General features: G+C 37.6%; 1 protein-coding gene across 1 annotated transcript in view; it reads left to right on the forward strand.

Annotated features, from left to right (window-relative positions):
- Window positions 1-15,773, forward strand: part of LOC101740216 (neuroendocrine convertase 2) — a 95,953-nt gene that overhangs the window by 75,603 nt on the left and 4,577 nt on the right. Inside the window, exons 8-13 of the mRNA XM_004921832.5 lie at window positions 11,249-11,361; window positions 12,164-12,364; window positions 13,429-13,504; window positions 13,617-13,774; window positions 14,599-14,763; window positions 15,432-15,549. Coding sequence (XP_004921889.4) covers window positions 11,249-11,361; window positions 12,164-12,364; window positions 13,429-13,504; window positions 13,617-13,774; window positions 14,599-14,763; window positions 15,432-15,549 — 831 coding nt within the window. The remainder of the gene's footprint in view (window positions 1-11,248; window positions 11,362-12,163; window positions 12,365-13,428; window positions 13,505-13,616; window positions 13,775-14,598; window positions 14,764-15,431; window positions 15,550-15,773) is intronic.

Consider the following 15,773-nt stretch of genomic DNA (forward strand, 5'->3'; position numbering starts at 1 on the left):
GGAAAGGGAATTTTTTTATCATTAAAAAAAAAACGAGCCACCTTAAATTTGAAACATGATAATGAACATTTAATAATTCAGTGGATTGTTTCTTCTTGTTTTTCTTTTTAAACATTAATTAACGATAATATCTCAAAGATTTCGATTTTAAAGTATACTAGACGATTATATATATACAAGAATCTCGTTTAAAGGTATAAGATAAGATAATTTTCTCTTTTATAGCTGAAATATTGAAATTGATTGATCGCTATTTTGAATATTACTTTATTACTTGCTATTAAACTTGTGAATACTTACGAAACAAAACTAAAAACAGTTGAGAAACAGCGGAGGAAACGCTACGAAGTCGGTAAAGACAAAAGTTCTTAACCATTTTAATATCAAAACAGACATCTGTTTCGAACACTGCAATCTCTGTGAACGATAGTGAGAGAGAGAGAGAGAGAATACACTTTATTGCACACCAACACAATTTACATTTTAAAAAAACAAACAGTCAAAAAGCACATATGTACAATAGGCGGTCTTATCGCTGAAAGCGATCTCTTCCAGACAACCGTTTAATTTACAGAAATTCTGTAAAATATAAAAAATATAGCAGGTGCGGTGTACCATATACAATACATTATTATAGAAAATATATACATATAATAAACAGATATATACCGTTTACATAATATAATATATACCAATATACATACTTACATACAATACATACTAATATACTTACACACACATAATAAATCAACAGTATGGAAATTATAAATGAGAATGATGCAACAAACAGCACTAAGCAGATAAGTAGTGTTCCTTCACCATTCTTTTAAAACAGTTTAAAGTTGGAGCACTTCTCACTGCATCCGGCAGAGCATTCCACAATCGAACCGCCTGGACGGTGAATGAATTGTCAAAGAATGATGATGAATGCACCGGCATTTTCAGTCTCAGGTTATCTGATGATCTCAGAGAAAAATTATGCGTATCACCTAGGAACTCGAAACGTTCTTTGAGATATGTAGGGGTATGGGGGTTAAAGAGAGTACAGTATAGTAATGAAAGGACATGAGTATTGCGGCGAAGGCGAATTGGTAACCACTTGAGCTTAGTGCGAAATTCAGATATATGATCATATTTCCGTAACCCAAATATGAATCTTATGCAGAAATTTTGTAGCCGCTCAAGTTTATCAAGTTGTGTTTCGGTTAGATCCGGATAGCTGGAATCAGCGTAGTCAAGAATTGGAAGAAGTAAAGACTGTGCAAGCGCAGTTTTAGTGGCAGTTGGAAGAAAATTTCGTAACCGTCTCAACGATCCAGCTGATGCAAACACCTTCCGGCTAACCTCTTTTATTTGTGCGTTCCATGAAAGGTTTTTATCAATTAAGATACCCAAATTTTTCACAGTATCGCTGATAGGAATTTGTGCGCCGTCAAATAAAATAGCCGGAAGCTGCGACCATGTAACTTTCGAATACATTCTTGAACTACCGACAACAATGACCTGTGTCTTTGACGGGTTCACCCTCAATCCATGAGACTTACTCCAACGGGACAATATCGATAAGTCATTGTTCAGGATCTTTATCGCGTTGGTCAGCTCTGGTAAAGAAGATTGCGTATATATCTGTAGATCATCTGCGTACAGGTGGTAGGAAGAAGTAAGTTGTAAAGAAATAGAATTTATAAAAATTGAAAAGAGTAAAGGAGATAAAACGCCACCCTGCGGTACACCTACGTGCGTTTCACACCATGAAGAATAAGCATTCTCACAGTGAATACGCTGTCGGCGACCAGACAGGTAACTGCGAAACCAATCAACCACGGTTGGAGATATGTTAATGGAGCTAAGGATGGCTAGAAGTATGTCGAAATCGACGGTGCCAAAAGCATTACTGAAATCCAGCAATGCCAACACCGTCAGTTTCCCACTCTCCATGCCAAATCTGATGGCATCCGTAATATGCACCAGGGCTGTGACCGTGCTATGGCCAGGACGAAAGCCGGACTGATAAGGGTTTAAAAGCTCGTTTCTCGTAAGAAACTCACTGAGCTGGTTGTGAATCAGGCGTTCTAAAACCTTTGAAAGAAACGGTAGAATGGAAATTGGACGGTATTCTGAAAAGGATGTAGGATTCGGCTTTTTTGGCAGTGGTGTAATCTGTGCTTCTTTCCAAGCCTTTGGAAAGATGCCGCTAGATAATGATTCATTCAGGATATGACAAATAATGGGAAGGATTTGGTCTAGGATAGGAAGGATCATATTACGGGCCACACAGTCACTTCCAACAGCATTGGAAGTTATGGATAATATGCTCCGCTTAACATCACAAGCCGTTAGGTGATTAAAAACAAATGGAGAACAATTTGGGATCGGAAGAGATAAAATGTGATTTAATGTATTAGATTTAATTGTCCCGTCATAAAGGGATGACGCACAGAAATGTTGATTTAATAAATCAATACTCGAATGTGATAGATGAGAGTCATGTTGTAATTTTCCAATCCCCAGTGATTTAAGAAATTTCCAGACTCTAGCTGGATCACCATTTTCGATAGCACTATGGATATGCTGGCGTTGTGCATCCCTACACACTCTGTTGCAGCGATTGCGGATTCGGTGATAATTTGTACTATTGTCAGAGGTTGGTTTTTTTTTATATTTTAATTTAGCAGCTGCCTTCCTGGTCAATAGACTTTTAATTTCATCAGTAAGCCACGGCGCTGGCATATGTTTAATTCTTACTGGTCGGAAGGGTGCGTACTTGTCATATAGATCAGTTAGCTTGGCATTGAACTGATCAACTTTCTCATTGATTGAGGTAGAGCACGTCAAAGCAGTCCAGTCAATGCTGCCAGCATCTTCTCGAAGACTTTCAAGATCCATACCATTAAAACTGCGCAGCAGAAGAGTTTTTGATTTTGCTTTGGGAGGTCGTACTTTATATGAAACGAAGATAAGATCATGGTATGAGAAAGCGTCAGCTGAACACTGTCCATGGTCAGCCACGTGGTCACGAGAAGAAACGAAAATAAGATCAAGAAGTGAAGGAGCACAGTTTGGAAAATGATGAGTCGAGTTCAACGGTAGAACAGTTAAGTTTACTGATTCGATCATCGAGCGAAATAAAGTGGTTCGAGAATTGTTTTTAAGTAGGCATGTGTTAAAGTCACCCATGATAATGGTATGAGTATATGAAGGCATTGTATTTTCTAGCAGAGTTTCAAAAGAAGTAAAGAAATCTATACTTGACGAAGGACAATAATAAACACCAAGTAACATCTTCGTGTGTTGAAGTTCTATTTCAAGAAATAAGTGCTCGCCCGCATATGGCGGCGTAGGCTGTGCCGATACATTAACAACTGCACAATTAAAATACGAACGGATATAAATGGCAACGCCACCACCACCGCCATTAATACGATCGTTCCTAAAAAGTTGAAAACCAGGAATGGTATAAGATGTAGAAGGAAGACATGGCTTAAGCCAAGACTCTGAAACAAGTATAGCATGGATATTCTTAGAATTAAAACTTGCAAGCATGTCAGGGAAATGAGCCGCAATACTCTGGGCATTGATATGAACGACATTAAAATTCCTAGGAACACCAGAGAACCGTGAAGACAATGTTTCTGCTAAAGAAGGCACACTAATATCGCTATCGTCGCTGTTAGCTGAATAAAAAGTTTTAGATTCACTTGTATCTGTTGAATTGAACATATAAGCAAATATATATATACAATTAAAAAAGAAATAAAAAAAAAAAAAAAAAAAAAAATGTATAAATATGATTATAAATAAATACACTAATTAATAATACTAATAACTCCCACCAACTGGGAAAGTGTCTATGAAATATTAATTTAAATAAAACAGAGACAAAACAAGCCAAAAGATAAAAAAATACGTGAAAATTGAAATACAAAACAGAATATTTAAATCAAACGTAATAATTAATGCAATCAAATTAATAAAAAGATATCAGGCAAAAACGAAGATAAAAATAAAAAAAATTAAAATTAAGTAAAAAAATTGAAATTAAAAAAAAAAAAAACATTAAAAAGTATATACTAAAGAAAAAAAAAAAAAAAAAAAAAAAGAAGACAGTATTAAGAAAGAAATGAAACATTAAAATTAAAGAAATACAAACCAAAAGCATGGGTAACAGTGAAAAGATAATATTATAATGAAATTCCTCAGATAATTCTTTTGTTCAGTAAGTGTGACTTTAGAATTTTATTACGTGAATCTATTCTGTATGGGTGATGATCCTTTTGCCTTTTTACAGTTGACAGTTAGTAAAGCAACGGTCAATAATTCAATATCGTTCACTGTCACTCAGCCAAATTTAAAATTAAAATTATTTAAAATTAATGTACCGACAAATATTTAAACTATTTGTAAGATAAAAACAGGTAGTTTTCAGATTAATACTACAACAATTAAAACATAAAACAAAATAAATGAGAGAAATAAGGAGAACTAATTTCGTTTTGTCCCATGTTTTGCACACGAATGAAGAGTACAGGAAACAAAATTATCACTGTTACTTTCTAGCAGCAGCGCGTTTAATCTTTACTACAGCCGGCTTTGTAACAGCGCGTTTAGGAGCAGCATCAACCTCTGGGATTGCTTCCGAAGTGTTCTTTTGCAGATCTATATCGTCTAATCGCTTTAGCTTTTATATAAAATAAAACGGTAGATGCACAATCTTTGAGTTTTGATGAACATCATTTTAGTGAAGAGACAATTAAATATGAGATTTTTACCGGTGGTAGGACCTCTTGTGAGTCCGCACGGGTAGGTACCACCACCCCGCCTATTTCTGCCGTGAAGCGGCAGTGCGTTTCGGTTTGAAGGGTGGGGTAGCCGTTGTAAATATACTGAGACCTTAAAACTCATATCTCAAGGTGGGTGGCGGCATTTACGTTGTAGATATCTATGGGTTCCCGTGACCACTTAACACCAGTTGGGCTGTGAGCTCGTCCATCCATCTAAGCAAAAAAAAAAGTCGCAACTAATATAATAAAAATTAGAAAACGCGAGATTGAACCTTAAAAGTTAATCAAATTACACTTTAACTCACCTCACGCTATTGTGTATACAAACTACTTACTGTTTAATGAATGTGACTCAACAACCGGTAAAGTAAAGTAAACTTAATTTATTTCCTAATATGAAAATAAATGCGAAGTTTGTATAATAACATATCGGCATTCTTAAATAAGCCTTTTATTTCACGTTATTCGGCGTCATTCACGTTGAAGACCAAGGGCTTCGATAAACTTTTAACAGCAGATAGGCTTTGTGTTTGTCTGTTTAATGCAAAAAAGCACATGTGTCAAATAATTTAATTATAATTTGCGTAATTACTGGTAGCAGGACTCTAGGAGAGTCCGCGCGGGTAGGTACCACCGCCCTGCCTATTTCTACGGTGTCAACATCCGATAAGGCCATACTTAGTTTCCTGGTTTCGTCTATAGTAATAGCCTTACACCACTTTCCTACCTCACCTTACTGGTGGTAGGACCTCTAGTAAGTCCGCGCGGGTAGGTACCACCACCCTGCCTATTTCTGCCGTGAAGCAGTGATGCGTTTCGGTTTGAAGATTGGGGCAGCCGTGTAACTATACCTGAGACCTTAGAACTTATATATCAAGGTGGGTGGCGCATTTACGTTGTAGATGTCTATGGGCTCCAGTAACCACTTAACACCAGGTGGGCCGTGAGTTCGTCCACACATCTAAGCAATAAAAAAAATTATATTAAAGAATTTATAGGCAAAGTTTTCAGTCTTATGTAATATATTATTTATGGAACTATAGGGAAAACGTTCCTAGGTGACCAAATAAAAATCAAGTACATATTTAAGAAAGAATTTACTTTTCTCGGCAAAGATTATTCGAATCGGAATTATTCTCAATAATCTCGTCACTAGCCGCGTATTTAATTCACACAGATTTTTATTTCTAATTTCTCTAAAAATTTAAATTAATATCCTAACGTGATTGCCAGAGCTCAAACTCAACGTTTAAACATCAAGCGTAAGTCGTTGCTGAAACATTCTAACAAAAATCGGGTGCTGAAGTCATACAATAAGGTTGAGCACTTGAGAGCTAGAAGAAAGAAAGAATATTATATTCCCAAATTTAGTAAAAAGTGCAAACTGTTTTTTTTAAATAACATTTTCGTTTCGTAAATTTAACTATTCGAATTCGAATGCTTCCCTCTGACTTTTTTGAATGATAGATTTTTTTTTGATGGATTTCAAATTAACTTAAAATCTATACTAATATATAAATCTACAGTGGTTTTTACGGATGTTCCGTTATAACTATGGAACCATGCACCCGATTGACTTGAAACTTGGTATCCATGTAGAAAATACATGTACTTAATGGATAGGCTAATATTTATATGAGTGTTGGACTCCCTACACCAGTTGCGGGGGCGTTAATGATGAGAATCTTTGTGGGGGTGAGAAATAGTAATGTTAATTTTAAATGTCCAGCGAAGCGGATGGGTACAGCTAGTAATTTCTAATCCAGTAAAAAAAACGGCTTTGATTTAGCAACAAACTTATATTTCTAAACATGATATTTTATAAAAGGACCTTTTTGAGAAAATGTGTGCAATGGAATTTCATTGTTTGTCCACGTGCACTATGATATGCTACAATCCTTTTCGTTCAGTATCTAAGGCATATTTGTGGAAATGAAGATACGGGTCCGCTGTAGCGCACTTTGTTCTAGTAGCTAAATATTACATTAGCCGAAAATATGAGCTATCTAATCTACTATTTGTTGACGGTGTCATGTCAAAAACGTCTCTTAAAGTATCAAGAATGAGAGCACCGCGTTTAAAACTCAATGAAAGTCGACCAAAAATATTTCTCTTACGAGTATTTTTGAACGGAGTATACGTAAACGGTGTAAGAGGTGCTCAGACTTTGAAATGGCTTGTTTGCTCATTCAATAGTGAAATCTCTCGGTTACTTAAAAAGGAGATTCGTGTGATGGCGGCACGAAACGATTCAAGTAAATTGGAGCACTTTACTTGAATCGGCTGTAAGTATTGAAGATAAGTGTTTGGGCGATTTGGAAGAGGTATACGACAAAGGGAAGATCTTCCACCGAGCGGATGATATTGCTCGGTAGACCGACGGTCCGAATGTTGTTGTTCGGAACATGTATATATGCGCTTTATCTTGAAAATGTCGTAAGCGAGATTCAGGCATCTGTCAATTATCTTGCGTTGTATGATGGCTACCCGCCACAGGTGAAAATAGTATATTTAAAAAAAACTAATAGCATCAAATGTCTTATGAAAAATGGGAAAGATATCGTATAAGTTTTTATAGAAAGAGTTCGAGATGACAAAAACGTGTTCTATTCTTTTGTTTTCAAGAGCACTTAACATAAAGCCGACTCAACCCTTTTTTCTGTCACTGGCTTTAATGGAAAATCACTTCAAGGTTCAATTTTTTTTGAAACATTTTAAATATTCGGTAGGTACAAATTTAATAAGACGAAAATACGAAAATATTCTTGTCCGTGTCTTACAATGTGAGGGAGCAACGGAACGACAGGTTTTTTTGTTGGAAAATATACCGAGAAAAGTACACCAGTTTTAGAATATGGTGTATATAGTACACTAGTTATAGTAATTAGAAAATTGAATATTTTAGAATAAGAAATTCAAGTCAAGCATACTCGCAGCTTATGCAATACAGTTTAACGATCAATTATCGCGTTAATCGAGATTTTAATTAAAAAGAGTATTTAATTAAAAATCCATCATAGATCCTTTGGCACTGCGTAGGGATCTATCTTCCCTATGCATACTTTACAGAATTTACAATGGGCAGTGTTCCGAGGAGTTGTTCAATTTAATAGAAGCCGCTGATTTTCGCAACCGATCGTCTCGCCGGAACTATCATCCGCACCATCTGGATGGTTGGCGTTCCACTACAATGCGTTTTAAAAACAGCTTATCTGCCACGGACAGTAAATCTCTGGAATTCGTTGCCATCAGCGGTCTTCCCCAACAACTGCCACATTGGGTTATTCAAGAAAGGAGCATATTCTTACCTGAGGGGTAGGCAGCGCACTGGCGTCGCTGGTGACCGTGGGCGGCGATGAATCACTTACCATCAGGTGACCCGTCTTGCTCGTTTGCCTCTTAGCTGTTATAAAAAAAACAAAAAATAGTACTCAAGCAAGTCATTAACCAAGTTATGCATTTTATACGTACATTACTAAGTAAAGCACTACAACTGTGTTGTGTAAACATCCAGCCGGAATCTGGCGTTGATGTACCAGACGTTTCTTTCACGAAGAAAACATTTTATACATTCCACTTGAGTTCCTATTTTCGTTTAGCGAATATTTCCTTTGGTTCGCTCGAATCTTTTTTTATAATAGGCTTATTTTTACTGGTGGTAGGACATCTTGTGAATCCGCGCGGGTGGGTACCACCACCCTGCCTATTTCTGCCGTGAAGCAGTAGTGCGTTTCGGTTTGAAGGACGGGGCAGCCGTTGTAACTTACTTGAGACCTTAGAACTTATATCTCAAGGTGGATGGCACATTTACGTTGTGGATATCTATGGGCTCCAGTAACCACTTAACACCAGGTGGGCTGTGAGCTCGTCCACCCATCTAAGCTATAAAAAAAAAAAAAAATTGAAGGTTGATCGAAGTCTATTCTTTCATTCAGCTTGGTTAGATGTGTTGTTCGTCACGTTTTTTCTTTCCTTCTCTTTTGTTGTTTACCAATAATTGAAATATCACGTTTTCCGGAAAGCGTCTTTTCGATAAAGGCTAATGAAATTGTGTCCGCACGATTGGATATCGGTGCTTGAGCTTTTATTCTTCTAACTTGGTTTTTTTATTATTGATTACACGAATCGATGAGCTTAAGGCCTAACCTAAGGTATTATTATTATTTGTTATTATGCATCAGGCCATAAATTAAATAGTTTAAGTTATTTTCAATGTTAAATGTTTGTGATGTGGCAGTACTTTTTTTAATAAAATAAATAAATAAATAAGTGGTTATCAGAGCCCATAGACATCAACAATGTCAACGCTGGTACCCACTATGAGGAAAGAGTTCTAAGTCAGTTTTTATAGTACAAAGATTATGATGTTTCTTATCTGTGGCAAGATAATTTCATTGCCTTGGCAACCGGAGCCTATAGATATCGATGTAAGGGGCTTCGCCCACCCTAAGATCTAAGAAGTCTAAGTATCAATTACATTGTACGTCAACATCCTATTTTGGGCTTGTTCTCTTATTTACCCTTAACAATGGTGCTATTGTTACGTACAACGTTACTCGGAAAGGTCGGATTTCTCCTTTTTAATACGTGATTTATCCACGAACATGGTTCGGCGTTCTTCTTCCTAGCGTTTTACCGGTCTACTCCCAGGGTTCGCTTTTCTACTTAAACCTTGCCCGGTCTTCGGCATCCTTTTGGGTGAGGTTATTCTCCTCCATATCCTCTTTTACCACATTAAACCAGCGTTTATTTGGCCTAACGCGGGATCTTGGACCTAGAACGAAGAGGTTGAGATATCTGTTTCCGACGTCGTCTGGGGGCCTGTGGCTTATGCGGCCGGACCGTCGGAGATGACTTTCCTGCAGCTTATCTGCTACGTCATGAACTCAAACGCTCCCGAGGATGTATTATGCATCCTATATAGTCGCGTAGCGCCACACATCCAACGCAGGTTGAAGATGCTTAAAGACGGTGGGATGATCTTTCACCGAGCGTGTGATATTGCTCGTAGACCGACGGTCCGAATGTTGTTATTCGGAACTTGTATATGATTATATATATATGAATTAAACGGATATTAAAGGAATAAAGAATACGCAATTCACACAGAGAAGTGATGAAGCGTCTAGTAAGTGCACGCACATGTACCGGAATAGCGGCGTAGAGCTATGGAAATAGCGTAATGCCCTTTGTTGGCACGGCACACAGGTCAAGAAGTCCCTGCCAAGGCGCGCCAAAAATGCTTGACATCAAAAGCGTTCATTTCAATTTAGATATATACCGTAGGCACGTGACTCATATATTACATATTATTATTGTAGAGAGAATATTTTAAGCACTAGCTTATAAAACCAGTCGTCCAATAAACGCAGTATCGATAGCGCGTCTCTTCATTGATCTGTTCCTTCTTACTAACAATAAGATTACGAGTTGCCAGACTTGGTATCATAACATTGCCACGTCTGACATAAATATTTTTCAGTAAATCGGACATAAGATATCAGTAAATAAATAAACGGCTGTTGACTTAACCCAGCTATGTGTTTTCTGATCGGCAGCTACTTAGCATCGGCTATTACTCTATCGCTCCTAAAGCCAGTCATCACTAAGCGAGCCTCATTTCCGACCCGTAGTTCGTACGCCATTTCCTTTCAATGCTTAAAAGCTACACAAGTACCAAACGGAAAAGTTAATGAGGCTTTAAGCTTGTTGATCATCTGACTTATGTCGAGATTATGAGCTTACAAAAGGTCAAGAATAAGCAGATCCGTCATTAAAAAGTTTTGTTTGTCTGTATGATATTGCAGATAATAAGTAAATTAAGAGAAGAATTTTATTAAACTAATATTTTATTTTCTCATGTTTAGTGCAGTTTATTGATTTTATGGTTTCTGAAATGGCTAGGTTTAGTTATGCATCATGAAAATATAAACAAAGCTATCGAATATGTTTTATAGTTTAAAATAATTAAATAATTAAATGGCATTTAAGTTTACATAATAATTTACAGGGAAGGATAGGGTTTTGTTTGCTGAGGGGTTAGTCCGAAATAAATATAACAAGGAAAAACGACATGAAAACCCGATATCTTTTTGCATTGATTAAAGACACACCAATCGCCTAGGATATTAAAACTTTTTTCTATTGATTCAGGTTGTCGTCAATTTTTAGAGAATATTTATAATAAATTATAAAATACCGTTTATTTTTTCTCATTAATATTTCAGAAATTCACCAGCATTACTAACTTTATTTGCATTTATTCACATTTTATTTCATTTGTTTTATTATTTCATACTGACTCTTTATTTTTCACTTTAGTCACTACTTAATATAAACACACAAAAAATAATACCAAAGGGAGCTCCGTTCTAACCAGATGAGACACTAGTTTTTTTTTCTTCTAAAAGTTTCAAAAGAAAATAATAACATTTAATAATTTTCGATTTTTACGAATTTTGTTCCAGGGTCGTAATGGCCTCGGTAATATCTACGTATGGGCGAGTGGTGATGGGGGCGAGGACGACGATTGCAATTGTGATGGCTACGCTGCGTCTATGTGGACTATTTCAATTAATAGGTGGGTAGTTTAACTTCGAAAAACGTTCGGATTTCTAATGACGTGATCTGTACCTGTTAAGAATGCATGGGGTTTTGCAATTACCGGTCACTAAGACTAGAGGTGACTTTTTTTTATTGCTTTGATGGGTGGACGAGCTCACAGTCCACCTGGTGTTAAGTGGTTACTGGAGTCCATAGACATCACGACATAAATGCACCACTCACCTTGAGATATAAGTTCTAAAATCTCAAGTATAGTTACAACGGCTGCCCCACCCTTCAAGCCGAAACGCATTACTGCTTCACGTCAGAAATAGGCAGGGTGATGGTACCTACCCGCGCGGACTCACTAGAGGTCCTACCACCAGTAAGGTGAGGTAGGAAAGTGGTGTAAGGGCTATTACTATAGACGAAACCAGGAAACTAAGTATGGACTTATCGGATGTTGACACCGTATATATGTACGTTCGCGATCCATTAACCCTTAAGCGAGATCCTCTATCCACAAATATTGGTTACTATTGACCTATCCAGTTGTCAGTAAAAATATATTTTTTTTCTGGTGGTAAGACACTCTTGTGAGTACACGGGTAGGTACCAGCACCTCGTCCATTTCTGCCGTAAAGCAGTAATGCGTTTCGGTTTTGAAGGGTGGGGCAGCCGTTGTAACTATACTTAGACCTTAGAACTTATATCTCAGGGTGGGTGGCGCATTTATGTCGTAGATGTCTATGGGCTCCAGTAACCACCAGGTGGGCTGTGAGCTCGTCCACCCATCTAAGCAATAAAAAAAAAAAAAAACGTCTTTATTCTTTTTACAGTGCAATAAATGACGGTCAAAACGCGCATTACGACGAATCATGTTCGTCTACGCTCGCGAGCACATTCAGCAATGGTGCTCGCGATCCTAGTACTGGAGTGGCGACCACTGATTTGTACGGAAAATGTACTGCGACCCACTCGGGGACATCAGCTGCGGCGCCAGAAGCTGCTGGGGTATTCGCTCTGGCTTTACATGCCAAGTGAGTCAGCATTTCACGACATCATATTATTATATCGTCTTTTCGCATTAAAAGTGTACAATTTCCAAAAATATTCGAAATTGAGTTAATATGCGGAATCATTTGGAATCATCAGTATTTTTCTCATAAATACTGCCAAAAGAGCGTAGTTTAGGTTTAGTTTTTTGTTTCTTAGTTTACCTATGTTTTGACTACTATTAACAAAATTAATATATAATTTTATCTTAATTTAAAAGACAGATAATGTAACAGGTAAAAAATAAAAATGAAAATTGCAAGGTAATTAATATTAAAAATACCACATGTTAATAGCACCTTTAAAACACTCTCCTGTAAAATTAGTAAGTTTTGAGATTATACAGTTTTAATGCGAGAAGACGATATAACTTTCGATTTCAGTACAGTTTTTCGATTAATCATAAAAGATTTGTTCTTGTCTATCTAATTTGCACAATATTAAATGGTCGACGAACAACAATTTAGTCTTCGGTGACCACGAAAACTCTGTTCGAAACTTCGGAAATAGTATTATATAATGAGAATCATAAATGCAAGATTGAATCGTAAAAGTAGTCGTTACAAGTAGTAAGTACAAATACAAAAAAAAAAACACGTGTGGAGTGCCGAGTGCGGGGACTGCCGCGGTAAAACATTAACTGTCCCCTTCACACTCATAAGGTAGAACGCGCCAGAGAGAGATGGGCAGGCTTTTCATGATGCGCATGCAGTGCGACGTCACGCCACTCGCTTATTCACAAACACTACACAAGCGCAACGTGTTGTGAATGTGTTGAATGAGAGCTACATGCTAGGCGAAGTAGGGGGTGTTAGGTTTCATTTTCGTTACGGAATTTCTTGATTCGGTCGCCGCGGTCAAAGCCTGCGGTAAAAGCTATGCAATAGCTTAAAACATTTGCTTACTTAGCTTACTTATTATTTAAAATATCGGCGAAGATTTACAAAAAAATCTACTTTCAGCAAAAAATTAAAAAAAAGGACACAAAATCTATGTTTACTGTTGGTTTTTTATCATCAAAAATCACTTCATATTAAACTGTTTTCAGTCCGAATCTGACGTGGCGCGACATCCAGCATCTAACAGTATTGACTTCGAAAAGAAATTCGCTGTACGATGCAAAGGTACTATTAACTTTTGTACTTATATTTTAAGTGGCTTCCTAAAAAGGAAAGGAACAAGAAACAGTTCTAAATAGAATGTTCACCATTGATAATCCTTCCTTCTGTTCCTTAGGGACGTTTTCACTGGACTATGAATGGAGTGGGCTTAGAATTCAATCACTTGTTCGGTTTTGGGGTACTGGACGCCGGTGCGATGACCGCTCTGGCTGCTAATTGGCGCTCCGTGCCTCCGAGATATCATTGTGAAGCAGGATCTGTTAATACTCACACGTAAGGCATTATTTGTTATCAATTTTCTTCAATCAATCAAGCAGATGAAAAGATTATAGAACCTGACGAAATGTGCCAAATTATTATCACTGAACAATAACACTAATGAATAGAACGCTTGATAAAGTAGAAAAGGGTTCGCTCCGGTGACTAGTGGTGACTAGCGATATGATCTCATTGACAAGAGCATTATATTTTTAAGTCTTTTTTCGAATTTGTTTTATTTTTTATTGCGTAGATGGGTGAACGAGCTTACAGCCCGCCTGGTGTTAAGTGGTTACGCTCATAAACATCTACAACGTAAATGCGCCACTCACCTTGAGATATAAGTACTAAGGTCTATAAGTACTAAGTATAGTTACAACGGCTGCCTAACCCTTCAAACCGAAACGAATTACTGCTTCACGATGCGATGTTTAGAATAAATGTAGTTATAATATACTCGTACATAACAATGAGAGCATTGAAAGTGGATTAAATTTATATTGGTCAGACGTGGATATACTGAAAATTTCTCATACAATAGAAAGCAGTGTTTTTGCGGGGGTAAGTATTTGAAGTTTTTCTAGTATTTTCATCTGATCCTGGTAGTAATGTAATAACATCCATGAGCGACGGTAACCACTCACCATTTGGTGGGCCGTGTGCTCGTCTGACTACAAGGTCAAAAAGGCCATAGGCATCACAACGTACATTCCGTAATCCATCTTAAGACACGCGGTCTTGTAAATGTAATAAAAGCGATTGTTATTGTTGTTAGAAAAGGAAGTAGTTTCTTGGGCGGACTTCAAATGACAGTAGTTAATATAAGCGTTTTATTGAAGCGAGATCCCGACCGATGGCAGCGTGACCTTGAAGATCGACACCACAGCATGCGCGGGCTCCCCCAGCGAGGTGCGCTACCTGGAACACGTGCAGGCCGTTGTCAGCGCCAACGGCACGCGACGCGGCGACCTGGAGTTCTTCCTCACCAGTCCAATGGGAACCAGGTGGCAACTCAAAACTCTCTGCATAATTAACTAATTTTGACATCTTATCTTATACCTTTAAACGAGCAATTCTTGTATATATATAATCTGAATATTGGAAACGGCTCCAACGATTTTCATAAAATTTATTATACAGGGGATTTCGGGGGCGATAAATCGATCTAGCTACGATTTATTTTCAGAAAATGTTATTTTATTCGTGTTTTCAATAATCAACTCTTCCCGACATCTATTGGCGAATAATAATATTATTTTTCTTAATTGAGGGCAACTAACCGCTTTAAAGACACAACAAGATGGCGTTATCAAAAAAAAACCTAGTAAAGCTCGGTCATCATCTAGTTTTGTTCAATAGTGTTACGCGCTGGGGTTCGGGATAAATAAAATTCCACCAAAGCACAACTAAAAACTGTATTCAACACTTAAAACACTTCACAAACACTTTAAAATTCTCAATTCGCTTCTTCCGCTTCGCTTCAGGTGATCCGTTCGTTGTTTCGCTTCAAGTAGTTCCGATTACTGACTGACTGCGTGCCATCCCTGCAACGCTTTTATAGTCGATACCACATCCGATTTCCGTTGTTGATGTTTATGGGCTCCGATAGCCTCGTCCACCCATCTCAGCGATAGAAACAACATTGTTCATAAATTGTAATTTTCTGCTTCAGATCCATGATTTTAAGCAGACGGGCCAACGATGGCGACTCCCGGGACGGCTTCACAAAGTGGCCCTTCATGACCACACATACATGGGGAGAATATCCACAGGGCACATGGATCCTAGAGGTGACAATTTTTTGATTCCTTTAATTAGATGGTTAATGAGCGTCGTGTTGCCTCTCCAGCATTGAATGAGCAATGAAAAACCGCTATCTTATCAGACCAGATGTGCCACCAGAGGTGGGTGACGGCATTTACCACTGACATTTTCCGGTGTCTATGGACTACTTAGCATCATCAGACTGCACTAGAACTCTTATTCTAATCTTTCCGATCCAATTCCCAAGGCA

The sequence above is a fragment of the Bombyx mori genome, chromosome 25, assembly GCF_030269925.1.
Source record: "Bombyx mori chromosome 25, ASM3026992v2".
In the NCBI taxonomy this organism is placed as follows: Eukaryota; Metazoa; Arthropoda; class Insecta; order Lepidoptera; family Bombycidae; genus Bombyx; species Bombyx mori.